The sequence below is a fragment of the Colias eurytheme genome, chromosome 1 (genome assembly GCF_061535395.1).
Source record: "Colias eurytheme isolate Ceu_HAF_F1 chromosome 1, ilColEury1 Martin Lab GWU primary, whole genome shotgun sequence".
Taxonomy (NCBI): Eukaryota; Metazoa; Arthropoda; class Insecta; order Lepidoptera; family Pieridae; genus Colias; species Colias eurytheme.
The window spans coordinates 4,269,578-4,294,298 of record NC_142980.1 but is presented as its reverse complement, the minus strand read 5'-3'; the positions used below and the strand labels follow the sequence as shown (position 1 = coordinate 4,294,298).

Sequence of the window (24,721 nt, the reverse complement as noted above, 5' to 3'; positions counted from 1 at the left end):
TAAATACAGATGGAATTTATCGGCATTATATTATTCATTACTGACCCATGTAATTTTAAAATACTTCTAGTATTAGAAGTTATCAAAAATTTTATTTGTTTACACTTTTGTTCACTATGCAATACTTTTGACTTTGAACCAAAAGTCAATTTTGAAGACCAAAAATACTCTACCTGATCCAATTTCTGTTCTGTCAAGCAATACTGCAATAGTCATGACAAGCTTTGTGAGCAAAATCCAATATAAATACCCGATGTGGTTATTTTTTCATGGTTCCTAAAAGTGGAGATAGGTTCAAACAAATGCGTTTGTTCAATAAATTTTAATGGGTTTTGAAGAAAGTCAAGTTTTCGGAAAGTTATTTTATTTTACTAAAGAAACTAAATCTTTGATCATATATTCAACAATATATTAATTTCTCCAGATGCATAAATTTAGTCCATGTTATGTGCAACGGCCACACGGTCCAATAGAGGACTGATTAGAAGGATCTTTACTGACCTCTGATACTTCTTTGTATCAGTTAAAACGAGCTGTCTATTTAGATATAGACTAGGTCCTAGTGAAATTTTAAATATCATCAATACTGCTTCTCATACCGTTCTAGTATTGATTTTGGGGAATGATCTCATAGGTAAGTAACCATACCATCTTATGTAACCAAACGGGAATTATTATGGGATAACATTTATTGTCAACAACTCATTGCATTTTCGCAACTTACTTAGAATTAAAAAAAAATTGCGAGCTTCACGGCTGTCCAATCAAATGTAATCTTGAGTCAACGATCAGAATCTAGGGCAGGAAACTTTCTTCTTTGAAATTTGACCTGCTGAACACAATTTTAAAATTTTCTTTCTATAAATATAGCAACACTTTAACATATAAGTGGTGTTATCAAAACATTTAAAAACACCTTGAGCTTTTTAATTTACCAGAAGATACTCGACGATTAAGAGCATTTAATGGAGCACGAAAACAAAATGGAATACCCACATCCAGACATCCACCTCGAGATGAGATTGTAACCAATAATCCTTATGACAAGTTAGCAAGTTCAGTCGCTTATAAGGATGCGTTCACAAACTAAAGAAAGAGTTTTTTAAAGTATGCATGTCTATTGAAATTGATATTGTTAACTTCTAAAGGATCCTTTAACAGTTATTGGATATATACAAAAATGTCTATATAGTCCGTATGTATACAAAGTGAGGCGTGAGCACGTTAACTCTAAGTCTAGAATAAAATTGTGTTTATTACATATTATTGTCTTTATTACACCACAGATAATGTTATATTTACTAATAATACAAAGAAGGTGCAATAAATATAGAAAGAATACCTATATGCCTTATGCTTCTCTTTCTACTCTTCATTACAATGACTATTACATTTTTTTATTACAATCAGCTAATTACAAGCACATTTGTTAAATTTATAAGTACTTGTAAAAGTATTTTCTTTTTTTGGGTTCTTATGACCATGTCCAGTGTCCACAGCCTAATACGTAGAAGTTTTGTACATTATTGGACGATAATCCGCTGAAATAGTTTGTGACGTAAGAGATTTCGTAATTTGCCCTGACTTTTTTGTTGGACTTTATTTTGGCTTAGAAATTTTCGTATATCCTGTTGATATTGTAGTAACATAATATGTCTTAGAACCAATATAGTTATACCTATACCTATAGTTATGAATAGTTATGCATTAATAAGTACCTATAGTTTTAATATTAAGTTAATTTCGTTTATCTATTTGAAGGAAAAAAATAAAATACGTTTAAAATTTCACGTGACTATTCTAGCCTAATAGTCTAGTCTTTATGGCCTCAAACTACGTTACTTCCGCTCAGCTGCATTTCCGCTACAACGTATAAATTTGTTCCCAGGTCTCCTTCGCCTCCAGAGCATATACGAAAGCATGGGACCCGGCAACAGTCCCTTCCGTATCACCCAAGTGAAGCGCGTCGCCAAATCCGATGACGTCATCGAGTTTCTCTCCAAAGTTGAAGAAGTGGACCGCTGGAGCAACAAATACGTGGTTCTAGATTCTTCCACGGACGTTGCCAAGGAAACCGTTATAAATCACGCTCGTAGTCTGAAGCTGGGGAGGCGCACCTATCATTACTTGCTTAGTGGTTTTGTAAGTATTAGACCGAATATTTTTCTTTTATTATACTATACTGTCTATGCAAAAGTTATTTGGAATATCAGAAAGTCGATAAAATTTAAATTTAAAAATACCACACCGTAAAGAATTATTGTCGTTGCCAAGAGAAGAGCAATTTTAATAATTTAAATTAAATACTACAAAATTGAAATTACTGCCTATCTTCAAGGTACTCCTTTTTATTTATGCTCACACAATTCTTAATATTAAGATTATTTATTACGTTACAAACAATACAGATACATTCAAAGAGAATTCATGTAGTTCTAGAATGTCTTTAAATATTAATGAATTGATAAAAATATATGTTTTATTAGGTAATGGATGACCTGTGGAGTGAGGCTGTGCACGAATTCGGCACGCTCAATATAACAGGCTTTCGCGTGTTGGACTATTCGAATAAGAAAGTTAGGGACTTCCTGGATAGCTGGAAGATGGGATCACACATGTCGGTGAGTTTACCTTTGTAATATAAATATTTATAGATTAGACTTTTTGCCCGATTTAAACGTCATTTATTATTTTAACCGACGTTTCAAACACTTTTATAGCGAGCGTAGGTACACAGAGACGTCAGTTAAAGTCTTCAATTTCTAAATTTAATTTTTTTTTATATACTCGCGTAAAACCAAACACAAGAAAATACTAACATATATATAAAATGCAAATTGTATAGAATATCATCGTGATGATGTATTTATTCTAGTAAACAAGCAGTTTCCTTGTCGTCTTTTAACATAATAGATAGTAATTACGACGAGTAGTACTCCTTCTATAGCCACCTTTTTACTTGAGGTCATTATTTGAGTTCTGATGCAACTATAGGTCTAAATAACATAGCATACAATCCCTAAAAATATAGTAAAACCTAGTATTTCTTATTAAAATGATACACTTAAACAATACCCATCGATTGTACTTGACTAAGTGCGGACTCGCGCTCGCTAAGTACGAAGATTGAAGAGTGCTAATGGTTATTCTGTAAGATTTATACCACTTTTATCGGCTGTTCGGGCTTTGTTCAATCAGTTGATCAATGTGCGATCAATATTCTGTGTTACCGCTACCAGACTTTATTTATAGTAAAACATAATTTATTATAATAATGGTCGTCTAAAACAGGTCTATAAAAATTAAAAATCTACAAAAGTTCGGATTATTGGACAAACAACCTTCTTATAATTAAGGGATAAAGTATACATTTAATTACATTTTTCTTAAAATAAATATATTCCTTACAAAAATCTCAAATTTTGACTTAAATTACAATTTAAAAAATACATAATATATTCATCCCAAAACAGTATATCACCAACTACATTATTATCGTTAAGTAAATACTACCCAAAATTCCCATGTGGAAATTCTAGTCATTATCTAGCTTCAAACAAATAAGTCAAAATAAACATCCGCAATTTACATCTCAATCCAAATACAATAATTAAACTACGATCTAACTTCTAGAAACATCTACATAAATTGGTCACTGCACTTCTAAAGCTGAAACAATTGTTTACATAAATTAGAAGACATAATAATTAACATTGTGTGCAGTCACATACGTGATACCAATATCAATTATTATTAATTCGAGTTCACCAAAATAATCATTAAATTCTAATTATGCATTCAAAGTACGTTAGACGGTCGTGTTTCAAAACGTCTTAACTCTATTACTTTGGAAGTTGTAATAGAAAACAATTTCTGTTAAAATATTCACAAAGTCTGTATTAGTTTAATTATTATAGTTGCTTGAATAATCTAATTAATTAAATGTCTAGGCATGTGAATTCATTGATCGTAATTGATAGAATTAAATTTCATTAGAAGTTGGATATAAATTTTGACAAACAAAATGTCAGCATTTATATTTGTAAGAACTTAGGGCCGATTTTTCAATGCTTGGATAAAGCTTATCCGTCCAATAAAGTATTACACGATAATATTAAAATATCACGTAAACTGTCAAATACGGGCAATTAGAATAGATACGTTTTTAAAATGGTAGTTTTATACATTATTCGACGAATAAGTTTTATCCAAGCATTGAAAAATCGGCCCTTAATCGAATAAACTACATAATCGTTTATCGAAGAGAACTATCGTAATTATAGAGTTCGTAAATCCTTGTCCAAGATGACTGTCACAAAAACGTTTCCTCTATTACTATATTATAATATGTAAGTCCTTTATTCTTCAAATCTCATACATACCTACTTTTACACCAATTATCATTCTGCATTTTTTTTTAAAAAGCAGCAATTTTAAAAACATCTAAACTGGGTTTCCCGTACGTAGGTACAACCTGACAAACATTCATTAAAATGATAATAAAAACTTTGTCTTCTTATCACAAAGAAAATATTATTATATGCCTAGTTGAAAATTGTTCTCAATACGATTAAGCATAATATTTCAAGATTTTAATCACATTAGCCGTTTACTAAATTGTTTTATTCAGAGAATACATTCGAAAAGTAACGTTATTTTCATCTGCCAATATCACACTTTGGATTATTAAACACCGCATTCATTCTAAAGGAAAATCGCTTGGACGATGCCAAATAATGCCAAGCTTTTAGAACAAAGATACTCCAAGTTTCAAATTGCATTAGTATTAAAGCAAGCAATGAATTCATTGTTCTATCCTTAGCGTAATGTTAAATGTGGTCTAAATTATGAGTTTAATGGGGGAAAAGAACTTAGATTGGTGTCATTTAACTTTTTTCTTGATAGTATCAAAATAAATCTTTTTGAATACGAAGTAATGATGTATATTGGTAATTAGTTTGCTTATCAGGCTTTTGTTAGCCTCGTTACACAATAAATGTGAATTAGACTTATATTTATTTTTATAAAAAGAAGTCGGGTATAATATTATGTTAACCCAAATTCAAAACATGGCTAGTCAATAGGCTTTAATTTCATTGAAAAAATATCCAGAAATACAAATCACTGATTAGCTTTACAATTTGATTGTAATGATATATTGTAAAAGGAACCCTTAAATTTGTTCTTGTTAGATGATATACCTATGTAAACTTTTTAATGATGGAAGAATTCTGAAAAACAGCGCTTAGGGCTCTGGGGTAGACGACTTACTATCTGTTACTCTATTGCCAAAATAACCGATTTTCATAATAGGATTTATTTGATACATGTTTATCACTATCTATTCATTTATACAGGCACAAGCCGCGATGATGTTTGACTCTGTCAACCTAGTCATCGAGGCGATACTGCGCCTCCTCCGTAAGAAACCAGAGTTCCTTCGTGCTGCAGCTCGCAGAAGCGTCCCACCCAACAGCACCAAGGTTTCTGACTGCAATATAGAAGAGAAAGGCATCACACCCTTCGAGTATGGAGAGAGACTGGCTAAGATGATACGGAAGGTAGGTCTTTTGAACAATCTTATGATAAGCGAAGCTACACTTCTTGTAAAATTTTGATGATTTTACAAGAAGTGTTGTGTTGATAAGTTCACATGTTTGTGTGTGTCATTTTTTTTAAAGTGTTTGTTTTAATGCTCTATTTAGAAATATTTATCTAGGAATAAAATAACAAATATACAGGATAAAATCAAAATTCACAGCCAAATTATAATGACTATCTGAAAAGTTCGTTATAATTTGTAGGTATATAAAATAGGTTGAGTGCTTTATTATATTTTATGAGGTTTTAAAGTATTAAAACTGTGTTCTAGCTCCCGGAATCCGGAGCAGTGTCAGCATAATTGTTTATCTACCGCTTATAGCACAATTTGGGTGGCGAAAATCCATAAGCCTTCATCATAATAATGGCAATCTCATTTATGTCCCATTTCCCTATAAAATCGATAATATATGCAACTATTGTTGCGTTTGGGTATCTATTATTAATAGATATTTGCTCTCATAGATTACACTTTAACTAGAGTACTATTAGGGTTCTTGTCAAGATTTTACCTGTATATTTTTGATATTATAAGACTGCTAAACGTATGTCTCTTTTTCGTATTAATCTTTCGTTCTATGCATATAAAAATCTTAGACGTATCTGAAGAAAATATATTAACTAAACATCATTATAATACATGCAAATAAATAAATAAATAAATTAGAAATGTTAAAATCGGAACGTTTTCGTTTTCAAAAAATAATAAAATAAATTACCTATATGCAACCTAAACAATTTTTCAGTGAAAAATAGGCCTTTTTCAGTATAACCCGTTAGTTTTATATGTAAGTTTGAACTATAAAATACTTAACAGTATCGTGCTTTCAGTCATTTAGGTCAAAACTTATTCATTTTAATTAAATGAATATAATTAGTTGGTTAACTTGTCTTGATTAACCAGAGCTAAACAATTATGTATAATTATTATACATATAATAAAAACAGGCTATAAAATATATTATAGCCATTAGACATACCTAATCCAACAAAATTAGTTAAAATCTTTGCTTTTTAATATGTAAACTAAAGAAATTTTTTAAATGTATAAAGGTCCTAATTTAATTTTCATTGTCTTTTTTATAATTATTAAAATTTTTAAAGGTTTAAAGGTCCTAATTTAGTTCTGTAAACAAATGCATAATACATATTGTACCTATAACTAAAACATAACTATATATGACCGCATGCGAAGTAATTAGTTGTAGTTTACAAGCAAGTGGTTCTGGGTCATCCATTGGGAGATTAATGAATCAGTCTTAGAGGACACACAATGCTTATCTTCTTCCTAAGAAATTCGACCCATAGGAAACATAATATCACAAAAGTATGCCGTTTCCAGAACTTTGTAGGGTAAAATGGACCTCACATTGAAGTGGATTATTAAAATCGTTCTGCGGTATTCACTTTCCAAAAATTAAAATTTGCATTTGCACGCGGAAATCACACCTGAACCTTCTTATAACCGAAGCGATAATTTTTAGGCAAGAACCAACAAAAAAAACTTTTTGGAGAATTCTAGCAAACCAAAATAATGAATGATATTTAAAAAAATCTTACTAAACCAAGTTAGAATATACTATAATAAAAGCAACAATATTATTTCGCAATAAAATATAATTTTGCCTGTATTATTGTATAAATTATACTACCAAACATCAGGCTACATAAACAATGTTCCGATTATTTTTGTAACTCAAAGTTCGCGATAACAATTATTTATTGGTAAATTCGACGCTAAATTAACATGGACGCTTTCCCAACTACGTTTATCAACACCCCGTTTATTCCACACTAGCTGTGCCCTGCAGTTTTACCCACAGTGCTCCACTCCTGTTGGTCTTAGCGTGATAGCTAGGGTAAAAGTGGGATAGATGCCCTACTTTTTGAAATAGCCTCATAATTTTAAATACATGAATCTTATACGAACACTTTGTATGAATATAGCTAGGTTAATTATCTGTTTTGAATTACTATATATATTTTTTATCCTATCATTTATAGATAATGTGTAATAAATATTTTTGTAGAACACCTTTTTTGAGGATAGATGCCTACCTAGTTGGATAGTTGCCCCACCATGAAAATACTAAGGAGGATTGATGCCTGCAGAGTGGGATAGATGCCTTACATACTCTATAAACGCGAAATCTAATAAAATTAATATGATAAACCAGCAAATGTCATATTAACATAGTTGTTCTGTTGTCCAAGAATATACTTGCGCTCGCACTCCTTCTTTTCTTTTGTATTTTCGTGGCGTGGTTCTCCTACAATCAGTATAAGGACAGATCATTAATAAGTAAGTATACATAACAAAAAAAGCAAATTAAACGAGTAAAATCGGTTAATGTAGAGAAAACCTCTGACGCAATCAGGTAAAAATATAAACAGTACTTGTGATTATCGATAATAACATGTACATATGTATTGAGGGATAGATGCCCTTAGAGGCCCCTAAGGGCATCTATCCCTCGAAAAAAAAGGGGCAACTATCCTTTTTGATAAGGATAGCTGCCCCAGTATTTTTTTTATTAAATAAAAACAAAAGAGCCACTATTTTCACTTAGATTTGTACTTAATGAACCAGTGTATAGACATAATAAGAAATATAGTGAAATTTATTAATACTTATAAAGTTATGCAAAGGCAAATATCAACCTTTTTAAATTTTAACGTGTTCGTGAAGTTCACCGCGTATATTATAACACGCACTAGCGAAACACGTCTTCACCAAACAACAGCTCATGCGTACCCGAGGTGCGGGGTGATAGGAGCTCCTATTTAAATCATTAATTCGTAGTCACGACTCTGGGAAGTGAGGTTTTTTGAAAATGAGGCATCTATCCCCGTGCGGCATCTATCCCACTTTTACCCTATTATATACCCTTCCTCGATAAATAGGTAACTAACACCGAAATAATTTTTCAAATCGGGCCAGTAGTTTCTGAGATTAGGGCGTTGAAACAAACAAACTCTTCAGCTTTATAATATTAGTATAGATAAAGCAAGTCTTAGTAATAATCCAGTAGTGTCGCATAATACCAACCAGCATGACTTCTGCCCTACTTTCGGCGGAGGAATGAATGCATCCGCGGTCGGAAAAACTTTAAAACCGCTGCTACCCTTTGCCGGGAATTTATTTTACCTTGATTCTAGGTCTTGTTTTCTTACACAACCGCATCTAGTTTCAAACTAGATTTTCAATTTGACGCTTGAGGAGCAATTCTTTCGCGAGAATACAATAATTTCTTTCTGTGCATTTTATGATTTAACATGTTCTCATAGAAAGCAGATATAAACGCTTCACGTGTTAATGTTAAGGTTTAGGTACCTACTTAATATTTATATTATAATATTACCTATCTGTTATAATTTTTTGTGGCATATGTCGTGGTTGTTACCCAAAAATTAACTTTAGGTATAATTTGTTTACTATCAATATAATATTGAATATTCATCAAATACAATAACATTAACTTATGTTAATGTGTACGGTGCAGGTGTTATCACCGTATAAACTGAACAATTATCCAAACGCCGTCTACGTTTAGCAGTTACGGTTAGTTCCAAAAGAAATTTTTGTGAACATTTCTCACAGATAATTTCGAATTTCACCATTGCTTATGCGAATGAATGACGCCAATTCATAATATTGAATGAGCTCGAGCGAATGCTTCATTACGCCTCTGAAACGAGATGTGACGTCGATGTGAAAAATTACGTTAGGAGTAAGCGAATTGTCGATACGTACGCACTTCGTACGAGGCCTAGTATAAAGAGAAAAGTAAGTTATGTTCGAAAAAGGTACATCGCGCCGTTTGTATGTAGGTACGCGGAGCGCTTGGCTACGCCCCCCATTCATGTATGTGCACGCACACAACGCCGCTCGGTTCCTACTCATGGACCGGTCTCGTACGGGCCGGGAGATTGCTGTGAGCGCTCGGTGTTTGTTTATACAATTATTAAAAATATCAATGTGACAAGTGACAACCATGCGCCTCGTGAGTTTAGAGAACCTTGTGCTCCTAAACCCCGGGAGTTCGCCTACTTCTCTCTTTATACTATGTACGAGGCTTGTTATGTCTCAAAAAATCAATAGCTAAATTTTCCATTACATATTACTGAGTGCTGAAAGAGACGTCGCTTCGACGATGTCTTGAAAGTATTTGTGAGATAACGTACTTTTACGTGTGTGAAAAATTACGTAATGTGTATTCTTTTGTATATAGAGTTGGAGTTACATTATGTTCGTGAAAATTTTGTAAGTATATGATGACTTTGTAATACGATTCGTTATAGTTTACGAATGTATTCGACGTTATCAACAAACTCAGTTTTAGTATATAAAATACAAAGAAAGGTAAAAACACTTGAAATAGTAAATGTCTTAGTCAAAAGCAGAACACAGAAGAAGTAAGTACGCTTGAAAGTCCTTTGTAATTCCACAGCAATTTGATAAAAATAAAATGTGGTAACGCAACGTGAAATTTTAAAAAGATATTATATAACATTTGAGGTGTGAAGTACAAAGTGTCCCTTTGTGCAGTGAAGATTCTTAAACCATAAGTTGCTACGGTCTTATACATATTTCGCTCAAGGAAACAAGAAATTGCTTTAGTCTGTGCTTCAAACGTCAAAAGGAAGGAAGGTGGAACGTAATGTAACTCGAATTTCATTAAAACCCTCAGCTTTCTTTTGGAGGTGAAATTCTTCAGGACAATTACACAAACACTTTAAATGTAACGCCTTTCTAGGGAGAATAAATAAAATTTAAGCGATAAAGAGAAGAATACATGTTATGCTCTTGATGCTTTCAAATATTTTAGTTAAGCATTACTTTATGTGATTATTCTATATTTGTGTTTTACATTTTTCAATGCGCACTTTAAATATAATCAAATATTGAATAAGGTGTATGTTTACCTGGTAAGAACAAAACAAAACGAAGTACCCATAATAAGTGTATAAGCGTAGATATAGGCGGTTGTCTATAATCCAATACGTTTAAACTCCTTCTATAGCATCTGTTTGCGAGGACTCTTGAGAGGAAAGATCCTAATAAATTGTAAGCCAAGAGTGGTCGTTGTTTGCTTCAGACGGAGATAGATGGTCTTACCGGCTTCATCAAGTTCGACGAGGATGGACGTCGACGCAACTTTACACTGCGCGTGGTTCAAATGACCACCGGGTCGAAGCTGGAGACGGTACGTATTTGCGTATTTATTTAACATATTAGGTACTTCTATATTCACAATTTGGACATATTAACAACACCTAATAATTCATGTTTACAAGTCTGCAACTAATCTAATCATACCTATATTTTTGATAAGTTTATATCTACAACCTACGTAGCAGATGCTACGATACTTTAGTTGAAACATTCTTTTATTTCAAATAATATAATCTGGGGCTTTAATGAATAGATGACAAAACCACTATTTTTTAATCGACACATCGGAAATATTCTCAACAAATTAAAGATGATGATGATGATTTAATGATTAGATATAAGATTTAATACCGTCCAAACAGGATACAATCAAATAACAACCTTCTTTTATTTAGACAGTATTTATACACATCTTTCTTCTTATCATACATTAATCCTTATGTAAGCTAGTGTACAATTACCGAGCCAGAATTTCTAACACCACAAGCAATGTATATTTCATTGGAAACTGAATATCAGATTCACGCCATTAACGGACGCATATTGGGACAAAAGTTTTTGTACGCAAAAGTACCGATGTATTCGTCCATTTTCCATACATCAATCTGAATTCAGCGTACATTTTGATTTGATTGTGAAAGGCTTATATGGATGGATTTCCTTTTTTTACAATACTATAGTTACAGATCTTTAATCTTAGTCATTTTGTGGTTCAAAGATAGACACTTATAGAATAATGTCTGATAGTAAAAGATACTACCTAAGTTTGTTAAAAGCAGCAATTTTACTATTGAAAAATGACGATATAAATTGGATACCTATTAAATTCGTTATTTAATACATTTCAATACATTACTACGAGTATTACGAACACGATTCACATAACATTCACAATGCATTCACATCATATTCAAGTTACTTTCAAAATTCAGAGCGCTACAAGATTCTATGTATTGTCGTCTATACAGTATACACTGATGCATGACAAAACGTCTTTCATTATTATCGTCTGCATATCAGGTCGGCACCTGGTACGACGATAAAGGGCTCTCCACACTCAACCCGCTGCGTTGGATGCCTTCATACCAGAACAATAAGACGTACATTATAACAACGATAGACGAAGATCCGTATGTCATACCAGTCATAGACTATACCTCCAAGACAAAGTACAAAGGCTTTTGTGTGGACCTCGCTAAATTGATCATGGAAAAACTTGAGTTGAAATGTGAGTTTTATTCAGTTGGTGTTTGAAATCAAATTTGAATGTTGATGGATATAATTAAGGTTTACATTTTGAATCAGATCATACATACGTTAGTGTTAGGCACATAATATTAGAAGAAGATATAGATAGATTTTTATGTAGACCGAAGATTCAATCAATATTATGTGAACATTTAACGTGTAGTTACATAATTATCAATTTTTAGATAATATTAAGAAAGAAAAACCTAATAAACTAGAACAAATATAATAACTTTATATTAAAATAAAGTTATGTGGAGTTTATATGAAAGTTTTATTATTTAAGTAATAGTCATGCAGTTAATTCACTACAATAGTTAGCATTTAGTTGGATGCACTTAAGGAGAATGTATAATATACATTCTAAACTATCAGGAGTAGGTATTGCTAATGTTAAATACACTTTCTTTGAGATTTTCTTAAATCCTTTAAAATACAACGTTTTTAATATTTTCATAGTGCCCAATACAAGTCTTATAGATACTAGATGAATATTCTTCAAGTACTATATTATCCATACTAATATTATAAATGCGAAAGTAACTCTGTCTGTCTGTCTGTTACTCAATCACGCCTAAACTACTGAACCAATTTGCATGAAATTTGGTATGGAGATATTTTGATACCCGAGAAAGGACATAGGCTACCTTTTATTGCGAGCCGGCTGCTTTTATTTACGGGCGAAGCCGGGGCGGACCTCTAGTAATTTATAAGACAAAAATGTTACTACATTAGTTTTTTTTTATGTAGTAGGTAATAGTTTTATCTCATATTAAGCTTATACAATAAACATTAATATTTTATAGATGAAATGAGATTAGTCAAGGATGGAAAGTACGGGCAAGAGAACCCCGACGCTCCGGGAGGCTGGGACGGAATCATTGGAGAATTGGTTCGCAAGGTAAGTACTAATGCTTTATATAATTATAATCTTATGTGATAATACATAAATAGTTTTTATAGGGACATTTTTGAAACGACCGGTCCTCAATAATTATTATTAGAGACGCTTATGATTTAAAAGTAGACGTTCTCTTACGGCGATTGTGTGGAAACTACACTCAAAATATATACCTATCTTTTTTTTTAAATTACATAACATAGTATCCAATAGGTATTTAAAACTCATGTTTTATTTAAATCGATAACACAAGAAGGATATCCCTAAATTTCTAAATTATAAATAAGTATGAAATAACATAGTAACATCTCTTTATGAACAAGAAGTCTAAAAACCTAGCTACTGACTTGCAATTATTGAAGGCTATTTAATACGTATCTTGTAGGTACTACGTCTAGAGTACTAACAGCACTGAAACGTCTCAGAAATCAAACACAAGCCAGTAATAATTAACAATTTCCCAAATCCCCCCGAGCACGATGCAGATGCCCAACAACTTGAACCTTAGACAAGCTGATTTTCGATATTCGCTGTAAATATCTAAAGTGCAATATAATATTCCGAAAATGAGTGTATCTAGCTGTTGTTGGAGTAAATCTCTAGAGCCGCTTCCCTAGCACGCATTCATAACTTATGATACGTTGTAGGGATAGTATACGGGATTTTACCAGATTTTCAATCAGCTTCGGTATTATAATACACTATCTGCTCCGCGTGGTTTCACCCCCGTGGCTCCACTCCTGTTGGTCGTAGCGTGATGATCTATCACTACATAGTATAAAACAAAGTCGCTTTCTCTGTCCCTATGTCCCTATGTCCCTTTGTACGCTTAAATCTTTGAAACAACGCAACGGATTTTGATGCGGTTTTTTTTAATAGATAGAGTGATTCAAGAGGCAGGTTTTAGTATATAATTTATTAGGTTTTAGACAAAGCGGGCGAAGCCGCGGGCGGTAAGCTAGTAGCCTATAATGGCCTTCCTCGATTAATGAGCTATCTAACACCGAAAGAATTTTACAAATCGGACCAGTAGTTCCCGAGATTAGCGCGTTCAAACAAACAAACTCTTCAGCTTTATAATATTGATTAGAGAAGTGTTAGTAAAATCGTACTTTCGTATTGAAGTTTTTAATGGGAAGATTAGATGGTTTTAAGGCAGATATTTTTTAGTATCGTTGAAATGGTAGTTGTCGTCTTTGTACTAGTTACGAAATATTCTGTTTTATGAAAGTATTTTTTAATTTGTTATACTTAATACGAAATTCACAAATCCAGTTCTCAAAGGCATAATAATAAATTAATATAAACATACATGTAAGTTTTGATTAACATAATGATGTTGATGATGTTTGAAGTATTTTAATGAACATTTTAATTAAAGCATAATTAGTCACCTGTGATATGATACTTTTATTTAAACCAAACTTCCCTTGATGAAAATTATTTGGCCTGCTATGTATATTTATTAAATGACACAAATTTTCCACGTATTTAGTTTTGTGGTATATTTGTTTTAGTATTTATTGAAATAATACAAACAAAGTATTGAACTATTCATACGAAAATTATACCAGAATAATATTTTGCACAAATTCTAATATTATTGTAGTGGGTTGATAGAATGATCCTATTGTTTTAGGCTCTGAAGTACCATTCAAGCTTGAACATTTGAACGAAGCCTAAAAATACCTAGGCTCGACTTTGACACACAATTCAAACGCTAAAGAAAAAGCTAGAGACACTTATAATGTTCTTCTAGAATTCCCCAAAAAATACATAATATTCTTTGACGTTTTATTCATAAAGCACTTATATTAATTTGTTATAAAATTGAAGTTAAAGCGTCAATTTATGGTAATTGCCTCTGTACCAAAACCGATTTGTAAATCAGCAGAAAATTTAGGTAGATAGCTCTAAAATATATATTGACCATTAACCAATCTAACCACTGAACAAAAAGTATAATATATGTGCAATTCACGAAAAAACACGCATAGGTTTTAGGCATTTATTGCAAATAATCTACGAAAGGATTTGTTCAGTTGTAATATTTAGATATCCACGGTGGTTACACGTGGTTATTCGTAGTTTTTGTTTAGTAGTTGCAAGTGTGTGAATATTCACACATATCTAAATATTACAACTGAACAAATCCTTTCGTAGATTATTTGCAATAAACACACACACATATCAAAATGATCCCATACTTCAAAAAAGAACAATGAATGGTACACGCACACACAAACACGCATCACAACGACATAATACTTCAAAACGGAATGCTACGCAAGAAATCCCTTCGCGGAAATAAAATAACTGTTTATTATAGGAAGCGGATTTGTCCATATCATCGCTCACGGTAACGGTCGACAGAGAAGAGGCGGTGGATTTCAGTAAGACCTTCCTGTCGTTCGACACGGTGCCGCAGGATGTGCCTTCCCCGACCGACACTATATTTACCTTCCTCCTACCGCTGTCTAAGGAAGTATGGGTGCGTATTTGCGAACTTATTTGTAGCGAAAAATGTTATTTTTGTAATTGGCAAAAAGTACCTATGGTTTTAAAACTTTGATTTCTAATTAAATGATGATATATTAAGAAACGTGTAAGTATAGTGAATAAAAGTGAAGGTTTCCAAAAATAATTGACCCCGCTCAATTTTTTCAAATGTTGTCAATTTGTCTCGACAAAATAATAAAAATAAACGAAAATACTACTCCCACGTACTAATTAGTTAAAAACAAAAACATCTTGATAGCGCTAAGAAAAGCTAAGTCACTATCAAATTAATTAACAAACTGGAACCGCTACAAACGTTAACACGCCAATAATTATTGAACCAATATAGAACAACCAGAATTGACAGAATTATTGAACTTACAGCTAGCCGTGTTAGGAAGCCTCCTGGCTGTTAGCTTCTGCTTGTATCTCGTCTCTAAATACTCGCCAGACGAATATCAGCTGCATTTGAAGACAAATAGACGTTCCAGAAATGTTCGGAACAAACCGCAGGTGAGTTATCAGTAACATCTATTTAAGACTAATATACAATATTAATCAGAGGAACGTGAATTGTGGAAACGGAGGACCCATTAAAGGGAATATTGGTAATGAATAACTAGTCGAATCTAAATTTAGTAATAGCAAATGGGTAAGCATTTAAATTAACATCACATTTAATTACAAGATAACAGTTGTTTACAAAAGTCGTTGTATTTTTTTTCTGACACAAAATTTCTTTTAGTCTTTGGGTCTGGAGAACAATGGGTTTTATTTAATCAAGACTCTTTGTCTAAGAAATCTCGTCAGGTATTACACAAAATTTCATTTTTATCATATTTACTATACAAATATCTTTGCAGGCTACGTTTGAGAATACGTTTACATTATGGAATGCCCTTTGGTTTGCTGTGGGCTCGTTCATGCAACAATCGAGCGGTTACACTCCGAGGTTAGATATATTCATATGAATACTTGATTCTTTTAAAAAAATACTTTGTAAAACATCATTGTCAATAAACGCAGACAAATTCCTAAACATTTTAAAGTATCAGACGAACTCATTATCGCTCTTTTACGTATTGAAAATATAAGTCCTCTAATTGGACACGCTGGATTCATTCTTTTGTATAATCTGCCTGAGAGGTATTATTTTTAATTTCTATTTTCCATATTCTTATTTTAAAGATTGCGTTTTTTATCAATTTCTATCGATACCTATTTAAAAGAATTCTCTTATTCAGAAACGTTTTATTCAAACAATAAACTAAAACTAAATTATCAATTGCCCTTTTAGATCCTTATCTGGAAGGATCATAAGTGGTGTCTGGTGGTTTGTGACGTTGTTCATCATTGTTATATACACGGCTAATTTGGCAACTCATCTGACCCTCGCTCAGCTACAACCTCCTTTAAACCCAGTTCACAGAGTCACGAAATGCCCTATTGTAAGTATTTAAAAATTATCACAACTTTGATGAATACTGGAAAGAAAATAATTGATTTCTATGTTACAAGGATATAAACGGATATATATGATAACATGCCAATATTTAAAGTTCAATACATCTCAATCTCCAATCTTCAAGGTGAATGATCGCACACAAAACCCAAATCCATACTAATTTTACGTTTCTCATTCAGGAAAACACCAAACCATGCGAAATGCTGATCTCGGTAATGGAGTCTGGGCTCCAAGATTTTGCGGTCGCCTTCCCGAAAGGATCTCCGTTACGGTCAGTTATTTCCAATAGAACGTAAATAAATATGTCATTGCGAATTGATATTATAAGGTCTTTGCGCGACGCGATTGCAATTTGCGCTGTGCTGTGCTTTCGAATTTCATCTTTATTACTTTAGCGTTACGTGTCGTTTTAGGGATGGTGTGAACATGGCGCTTCAGACTCTTAGGAATGAGGGTGAATTGTACCGCCTAATTCGCAAATGGTTTATACCCCTGACGTGCAACGGAAAGGTTAGAAATGTTTTGGTATTTATGATCACTATTTTCCCCTTTTCATTACATTGTATGAAGATGATAGTCGGACTTAGCTCCTCACCCTCATCCGTTCCTACGAATTGACGATAACTTTTAAATGATATTATTTTGTAGTCCAGTAGTTTTATTTATCTTTTACGAAATATCAGAAGTTTAGAGTAAATAATTTTTGATTTAGTTTCTAAATTGAACTGAGAGTGTAGATATTATTTTGCTGAATACATTTTTCCTACAAATTTTAAGTGAGTCAGTCTTATTCTGGATATGTCAGTCCCATCAATGTCCTTCATATCCACCGTTTTACTCCAAAACGATGTTGACGTTAAAAATTAACCTATGAAGCCTTCATAACATCACTCCCCAAAAAACCAATCAAATCGATCAATCCAGCATCACTCAACCACTTTTATTTTCAGAACCACGGCAAGGAGTTAACCCTGAGTCAGATAGCTGGTCTCTTCTACATTCTGCTAGCTGGCTTAGGCCTCGGTCTGGTCACGTCGTTCATCGAGTATCTTGTGCATCGCAAATGTGCTCGCGAGGCTCCCCCAGACATCTCCCCCCCTGGGACACCAATCCGTACTCCGAGTAGCCCAACCATGAGGACTATTAAGTCCACACCACACAGGACGCTTCGCGAGCGGGAACCGATTGACTGGAATGCTGTTAACTATACAGTAAGTTATTTTTTGGTTTCATTTTATGTTTTCATTCATATTCTATAGCGGCAGATGATTTTGTTCTACATAGATGCTGTAAGAACTAAGGGTGAAAACATAATTACCATTGTAATTTTACTTCACAATTAATATTTTATTAATTATTGATCCTGATATTCACATAATATGTTTGATATGTCAGATTTCATCAGATTCTTTATAAAGGCAGCAATTATATGAGGAAAAGATTTTGACATAATGATCTATAGAAAGGCCAACATATGAAAAGCTTTTCAAGTACCAATTATTTCCAAATCTATTTTAGGAATGCATAACATCAAAAAATTAACAGGAAAATTCGTGACCAAAGCAGCTTATCTTGTCTAAAAATAAGACATCAACATCGATTTTCACCTCCACAAAATTTGCAGAACATCGGAAAATCATATTATAATTTTACCGATATTTTATAAAAGTTGTTTAAAACAGTTATTACTGAGTTTCTTACCGGCTTGTTTTAGACGAACTTTTTGAACTCTATATCAACACAGCTAACAAAAGGTAAAGATTGAAGCAAATTTAAATCTCCGGTTGTAATATTTTAAAATGCCCTGAATATAATAAGGTGTCAGGTATTTTCCTTTACGGAGTATGAGTAGGGGTGGAGTAATTAAAATAAACGAAAAATTAACAGTTTTAGTCGGACGATCACCTACCTTACATGTATATATTCAACATCAAATTTCCACATCCTTGCATGAAAAAAAATATTCGCCATTACTTTTTCATAATTTTTCAAACCCATTTTCTCTGTAACAATTAACACATCCATTTATCTAATCTGATATCTAAAATTCCTTACCACTGTTATATTTTTGTAGTATAGTTTGTAACTTAACTAAAAAAAGACGTGTGGCACTCGGGGACTGCCGCGGTAAAGCTATTGCATGCTATGCCTTCAAGCCACACCTCTGCCCATCCCCGTGGGGAGCGTGAGGTTTTTCGTTACGGAATTTCTGGATTCGGTCCCCGCGCTCAAGGCCCGCGAAAGAAGCTATGCAATAGCTTAAAAAACACATCACTCCTCTTGACGCAGTAGGTCAAAACTGCGTTCGTTCCTATAAAGAGGATAAACAACATGCGTATCATAAATTACTTATCCCTCACCGCTTCTTATAAGACCGTTAAACTCAATTATCGCTTTCATTTCTTATTGTATTTTGGCATATTACACCAAAGTGGGGTCCGAGATCAAAGATAATAAAATTAGTTTTGTTACTCAACCAACGTCTTCAGAAAAGGTTTTCAAGTTGTACCTTTCTTTATTATGAAAAAAATACATAGAGAACAAAATATTACTATTATGCAAGGAATGTCTCATACAAAATTACTATGTTTACAGAAATTAAATCAAACTTGTTAAAATTATTAATAAATAATAGCTTGTAGAGAAATTTGAAGAAAATCATGTTTGAAACCTTTGTTACTTATGAGGAACATACTCAAATTTAAATGAACAAGCATAATACTTTAAGTGCTTCTTAAAATCTATCTTTTAAGACAACAACACAAAAAACAAGACAAAAACGAAACTTCAAATAACTCGCAAATTGACTTATTCAGATTTATTTACTTCCTTCCTTTGTAAACAAAATAACATTGATACGCATAGATATGAGGAAAAATAGTTGTGCTTGAAGTCCATATAACTTTACATACTTTTCCAACAACATAAAATTGATTTAAATAGGCACACAGGATCTCAATTATTAATATCTGCAGTTCTATAGCTAATATCCGGAGATGTTCCGTTTATGCTACTTCAAACTTATCTATTAAAACGGAAACTGAATTGATTGTCTGTGTTTTACAGTTTGACTTGGTTTTATCTATAAATTAATTTAAAGAAAACTTTTAAATCCGTCTATGAAAATGATTGGTCTCACGAATAGAATAAAATGCAGGAAGTTATGGAGAAGAGAAAAAAATATTCCAAATTGATCAAGATGTTACTATGAACATTTAATATGCATCATATTATATCAATCACAATATTATGTTATAAAATATTTTGAGTTCAATTTAATAATTACATAATTATTTTGTAGCAAGAAAATATAAGTTTTAACTTTCTGAATCTCTTTTTGGCAAATATGTCATATTATGTAGTTCGTAATGGCTTTTAATTTTCAAGATTTTAATTTAAACAATAAATCTGATACTTACATACAAGGAACCAAGAAACTCCGGATTTCTTGCTTTCTTTCTCAACGCTAACAATACAATAGGGAAGTCAAACCTTACTGGTTGTATTAATGGCTTATTTTTCTTTGCAAACTCGAGAAAAGGAGTTACTAGTTCATGCAACATCAATTTAATGAATTGTTCAGCGTGATATCGATTCAAGATAACTATATATACTCCTGTACTAACACCCCGTATTCAGCTAATGTTGAAGTGTCATTAATTACAGATATGGTGCCCGATATCCAACCGTCTAATTCAGGTCTAATTTGACACAAACACCCCACTTCCGATTGTTCGTAATTGCTCCAATCCGCTTAACTCCTGGCTGAGACGCCTGAGTTCAGACCGAGCCTAATCAAAACCTGTCAGCCATTAGTATATAAAGACCTATTGTGGCCAGTACAGAGACAGCACTTGTGAGTTGTGTACTTTGGCAATGAAATTGTAGTCCTGTGTTGAAGCGATACGCATTACATTAAAATGTTATAATTGTACAAGAATAAATTTTATTTCTATATTATGCTTTTGAAATAGACAGAGTCCATAGAACAGAAGTGTTTTTTTGGATATATTTATTTTAAAAAATATCCTGAAACGGATAATATTATAATCATCACCACTATCCTGCTTAAATTAGCAAGAAAATTTTACCACCTTAATAACTTTTTCGTTTATGTAAGAGTCTAGACGCTTACTCTCCATGACAAAATAAATTCATGCAGTGCAGTTTATCTCTGCTCCCAACAATAACATTGTATTTATTCCACAGTACGGCTCCCCGACCCACCAGCCCGCCCAAGAGGAGACGGTCATGCACGGCACGTTCAGGCAAGTCTGATGTTCACCACGGGATGCCGGCCGTGCGCGTCGAGCGTCCCAGCGTCGCCGTCTGTCCGACTCCATCGAGTTGTACCAGCTGTAAGAGGCGACCAATGCTTAAAGCCGCCGCGGAACAACATTTTGCTCGCTGCTCAACAAAGCATTGACTATACATTGCTAACCGTACAACGACGCTCGTCGACGTACCCGAAAAAAAAAGAGCAGTCGATGCCAAAACGATAGTTCCGCGCGGACTGGACATGAGTCAGCTTTTTATACCTCAACTTGCATTTGGTTGCTGTTTCCAAAAGATTAAAGCTTTTACCAAATCGAACTGTTATTTAGTTACTGACTGGATAAAACGGATTTATATTATACGTTATGCACATTCAAGGCGTGCTTAAGTTAGGGTTTTGTTTACGAAGAGTGTTAGTTTTATATTTTGGTATAATTTAATTTGCTGAACATTTAAGGAGCTTGCATATTGAGGATAACTGTAGAGTTCTCTTACATTATTGTAACTATCTTCAGTGGAATCAATGAAACGACTAGATATCGCTCAATGGTACCATGATAAACTGATATAATACAGTTCTATAACCACATTAGGTGTCCTCTCTCTTTAAATCGGATCTCATCGAGTAGATGAGTATCAGGGTCTCTTAAGATAAATGTTTAGTAATATCCTTCAATTAGATATGGTAACGTAATATTTATTGTACGCGTTACTCTCCCATAGTTAGTAAATTGTAGTCGGTAAGGTCAATCTATTATTTTATTTTAATGATAAATCTCCAAATGCGGCACAGTTATGTTACATTGTTTCAACTTTCTATTGATCTCATTTCGGTAAATAGTTTATTTTGCTGAAACACTTTTGGACATATTTTTTTATCCTAAAATATTGTAAGCTATTTTATACCTACTACTTACTGAGATTTGTAGTATTATTAATTATTCTCCTCTTATGATTATTAGGTTAGGTAGTAATAAAACAATGATTATTATTAATAAATCAATTCATACATAATCCAATCTCGATGTTAGTAAGTATGTTTTCCTGTTTAAGAACTCTTGTATGTTTATTTTTAAACACCTGTCCTTAAGTGATTCATATATTTTTTATATAATTTCTTAATACATTTAAGTATTCTGTGAAGATCACTTTATTTTGTAATAAAGGGCTCTTAAAACTGTATTGTAACGGCGGTTTTGTTTAAAAATATAGATAATGTTCACACGAGCCTTTATGAAATTAAAAATTTTCTACGATAAGATATAATGTAATGCCAAAGGCATATAATTGAACAGATCATATCATGAATATAAGAACACTTGATGAACGTTGAGGCTATAATTATTTAATTTGTTTTCGGCGAGCTTCCGTCCGGAATAAATGTTTAATAGGATTTATTTTATTGTCGATGCAATTTACAGAACATTAAATATTTGATGATTGAACAATGATTGCAGCAGAACAGCTGGTTTCGTGCCAAACTTAACGTGTAATTTTAAACGGCGAAGATCATAAAATTGTGGAAAGTGCCAAATAATTGATAAGTTAGAAATGGTATGAAATAAGAGAGGATTGTTACTAATAAATTTAAAATGGATGTACGGTAATGTCCGTCCATCTGTAAAAGGCTGAATTTAAAAACCAGGGGAGGAAATTTAAACCTAATTTGGTATTGATCTCAATTTGCATTCTTTAGGTTATGGTTTTTGGACACAGTCATAGTTTTAAAGTTTAAAACGTTAATTTATATTTGAAATTTATAAATCCTCACCCTGGGAGGTAAGCCTGTGTGGGAAGTGTGTAATTTGATTACATTTTTCGAAAATTGGTGTTGGAGGTTGCGTCAAAGGATAAGTCATAATTGTGGAAGGGTCTGGACCGGGCCTAACGAGAAAATATACAGAGCTCTTTCATTCAGGTCTAAATACAAGCCCCATTACGCCTAATTTATTGTCACATATCTTTGTACGTTAACTTTAATATCTACACATTTATGACTTAATTGGGTGGAAAAATACGGTCGGTGATGCCAAATTGGGATGAAAATATTCCAGAACTAAATTCATTTTCGATACAAATTAATATATGATATGTCTCGTGTCATTGACGGCACGACCTTCTAACCTGTCTAATACTATTGTGGTTCTGAAAATATTGATACCTACATATTTTGACTATTTTTTTCTATGAATAGGAATATTTTCAATGTACACCTGAAACCTGATCGTACTTTTCCATTAAAATATATTTAATTTGTTTCAATTAGTTATAATAATATATTTATTTTGACTGACTTACATAATCGTTTACATCCCTATACATCTTACTCTGTTTTATATTTTTCATCTATATCATTTTGTTACTACTTCAGAGATCTTTTATGTGTTTAACGCAAATAGAATTAAGGTACATGTATCCAATTGTGGAAATTATAAGTGTTGATATATTCAATAAAGGTATAAAACCCAATACGTGTTTTATTTTGATTTCCTTACCCAAAACAAACGAAAGCATCCATTTTTAACTCACAATCGATCGAGTATTATTGACTCAATGTTACTCGTATATTGTGTTTCTTTGAAGCTTTATAAATTGAAATACTTGTACATGGTTTATTATGTTTGGTAGAAATAGAATATAGTCTTAGTCAGTCAACTAAATGGTTACTAAGTAGAAGCAATTTGTTTCGAAGATATCATCCATCATAAAACACCAATAATATCATTTAATCTCAGCCAATAATATCAGAATTCCAAACAGTGTAATCCATTTAAATAGAGATAGAAAGTTATTTAGTAAATAAATAAAACATTGGTAATAATTCAAATGCGCACCTGTATTGCTGTATTTATACAGTTGTAAAAACATTGACTTGTTTACAAACATAAGGATAGATTTAAAATTTTATCGTAGCACACTTTTATTCTGAATTTTTATATTTGTTTATAAAAAAAATAATTACCTACGGTTTCCGAAATCTTTAACTTTATTTGTCAAATCTTTGGTGTGCATTTGTAAAGAAAAAAAATACAAACAAGACAAAAGAATAAAATAAAACATAAAACCAAAAATAGTACTTATTCCTAATGAGTGTGGTGATAAAAAGGGTCGCTGCTCAGCATGTACTGTTGTGAAGCAATGATTTTCAGTAATAGTAGTAAGTACCTATTACTGTTTTAGATATCAATACGTAATTGTAATTAAGACATATATATATATCGGCGGCGGCTGGATTCTAAGACTATGTGGGTTGGTTATATCCTCTACATTGGGCGTCTTGGGTAACTTCGAGCATCAAAACTCAAAAGACATAAACGGAATCTAACACTGATAATCACTAATGAACTGAAATGAATACTTTGTATAGCGAATCTAAACTCAAACTAATATAGAGACTGATATAGACTCGAACAGACAAGTCCGCTCGGCACGAGCTCCAACACTAGAATGCCCGTCCGCTACCACGGCCATGTCCAAGTGCACTTCGTGAGTCATGCGCTTGCGTTCGGTAATATCAGGGGGGGGGGATCTCCGACACGGCCATCTCTGACGATCA

At 32.7% G+C, this 24,721-nt stretch overlaps 1 protein-coding gene across 1 annotated transcript in view; it reads left to right on the top strand.

The window, feature by feature from the left end:
• Window positions 1–23,585, top strand: part of LOC149910973 (glutamate receptor 1-like) — a 147,556-nt gene extending 123,971 nt beyond the window's left edge. The window contains exons 6-19 of the mRNA XM_090101549.1: window positions 1,889–2,142; window positions 2,487–2,621; window positions 5,358–5,561; window positions 10,701–10,808; window positions 11,798–12,005; window positions 12,832–12,926; window positions 15,256–15,417; window positions 15,810–15,938; window positions 16,289–16,377; window positions 16,723–16,873; window positions 17,070–17,161; window positions 17,304–17,400; window positions 17,841–18,101; window positions 21,100–23,585. Coding sequence (XP_089957675.1) covers window positions 1,889–2,142; window positions 2,487–2,621; window positions 5,358–5,561; window positions 10,701–10,808; window positions 11,798–12,005; window positions 12,832–12,926; window positions 15,256–15,417; window positions 15,810–15,938; window positions 16,289–16,377; window positions 16,723–16,873; window positions 17,070–17,161; window positions 17,304–17,400; window positions 17,841–18,101; window positions 21,100–21,168 — 2,054 coding nt within the window. The 3' untranslated portion in view covers window positions 21,169–23,585. The remainder of the gene's footprint in view (window positions 1–1,888; window positions 2,143–2,486; window positions 2,622–5,357; window positions 5,562–10,700; window positions 10,809–11,797; window positions 12,006–12,831; window positions 12,927–15,255; window positions 15,418–15,809; window positions 15,939–16,288; window positions 16,378–16,722; window positions 16,874–17,069; window positions 17,162–17,303; window positions 17,401–17,840; window positions 18,102–21,099) is intronic.
• Window positions 23,586–24,721: the final 1,136 nt, after the last annotated feature.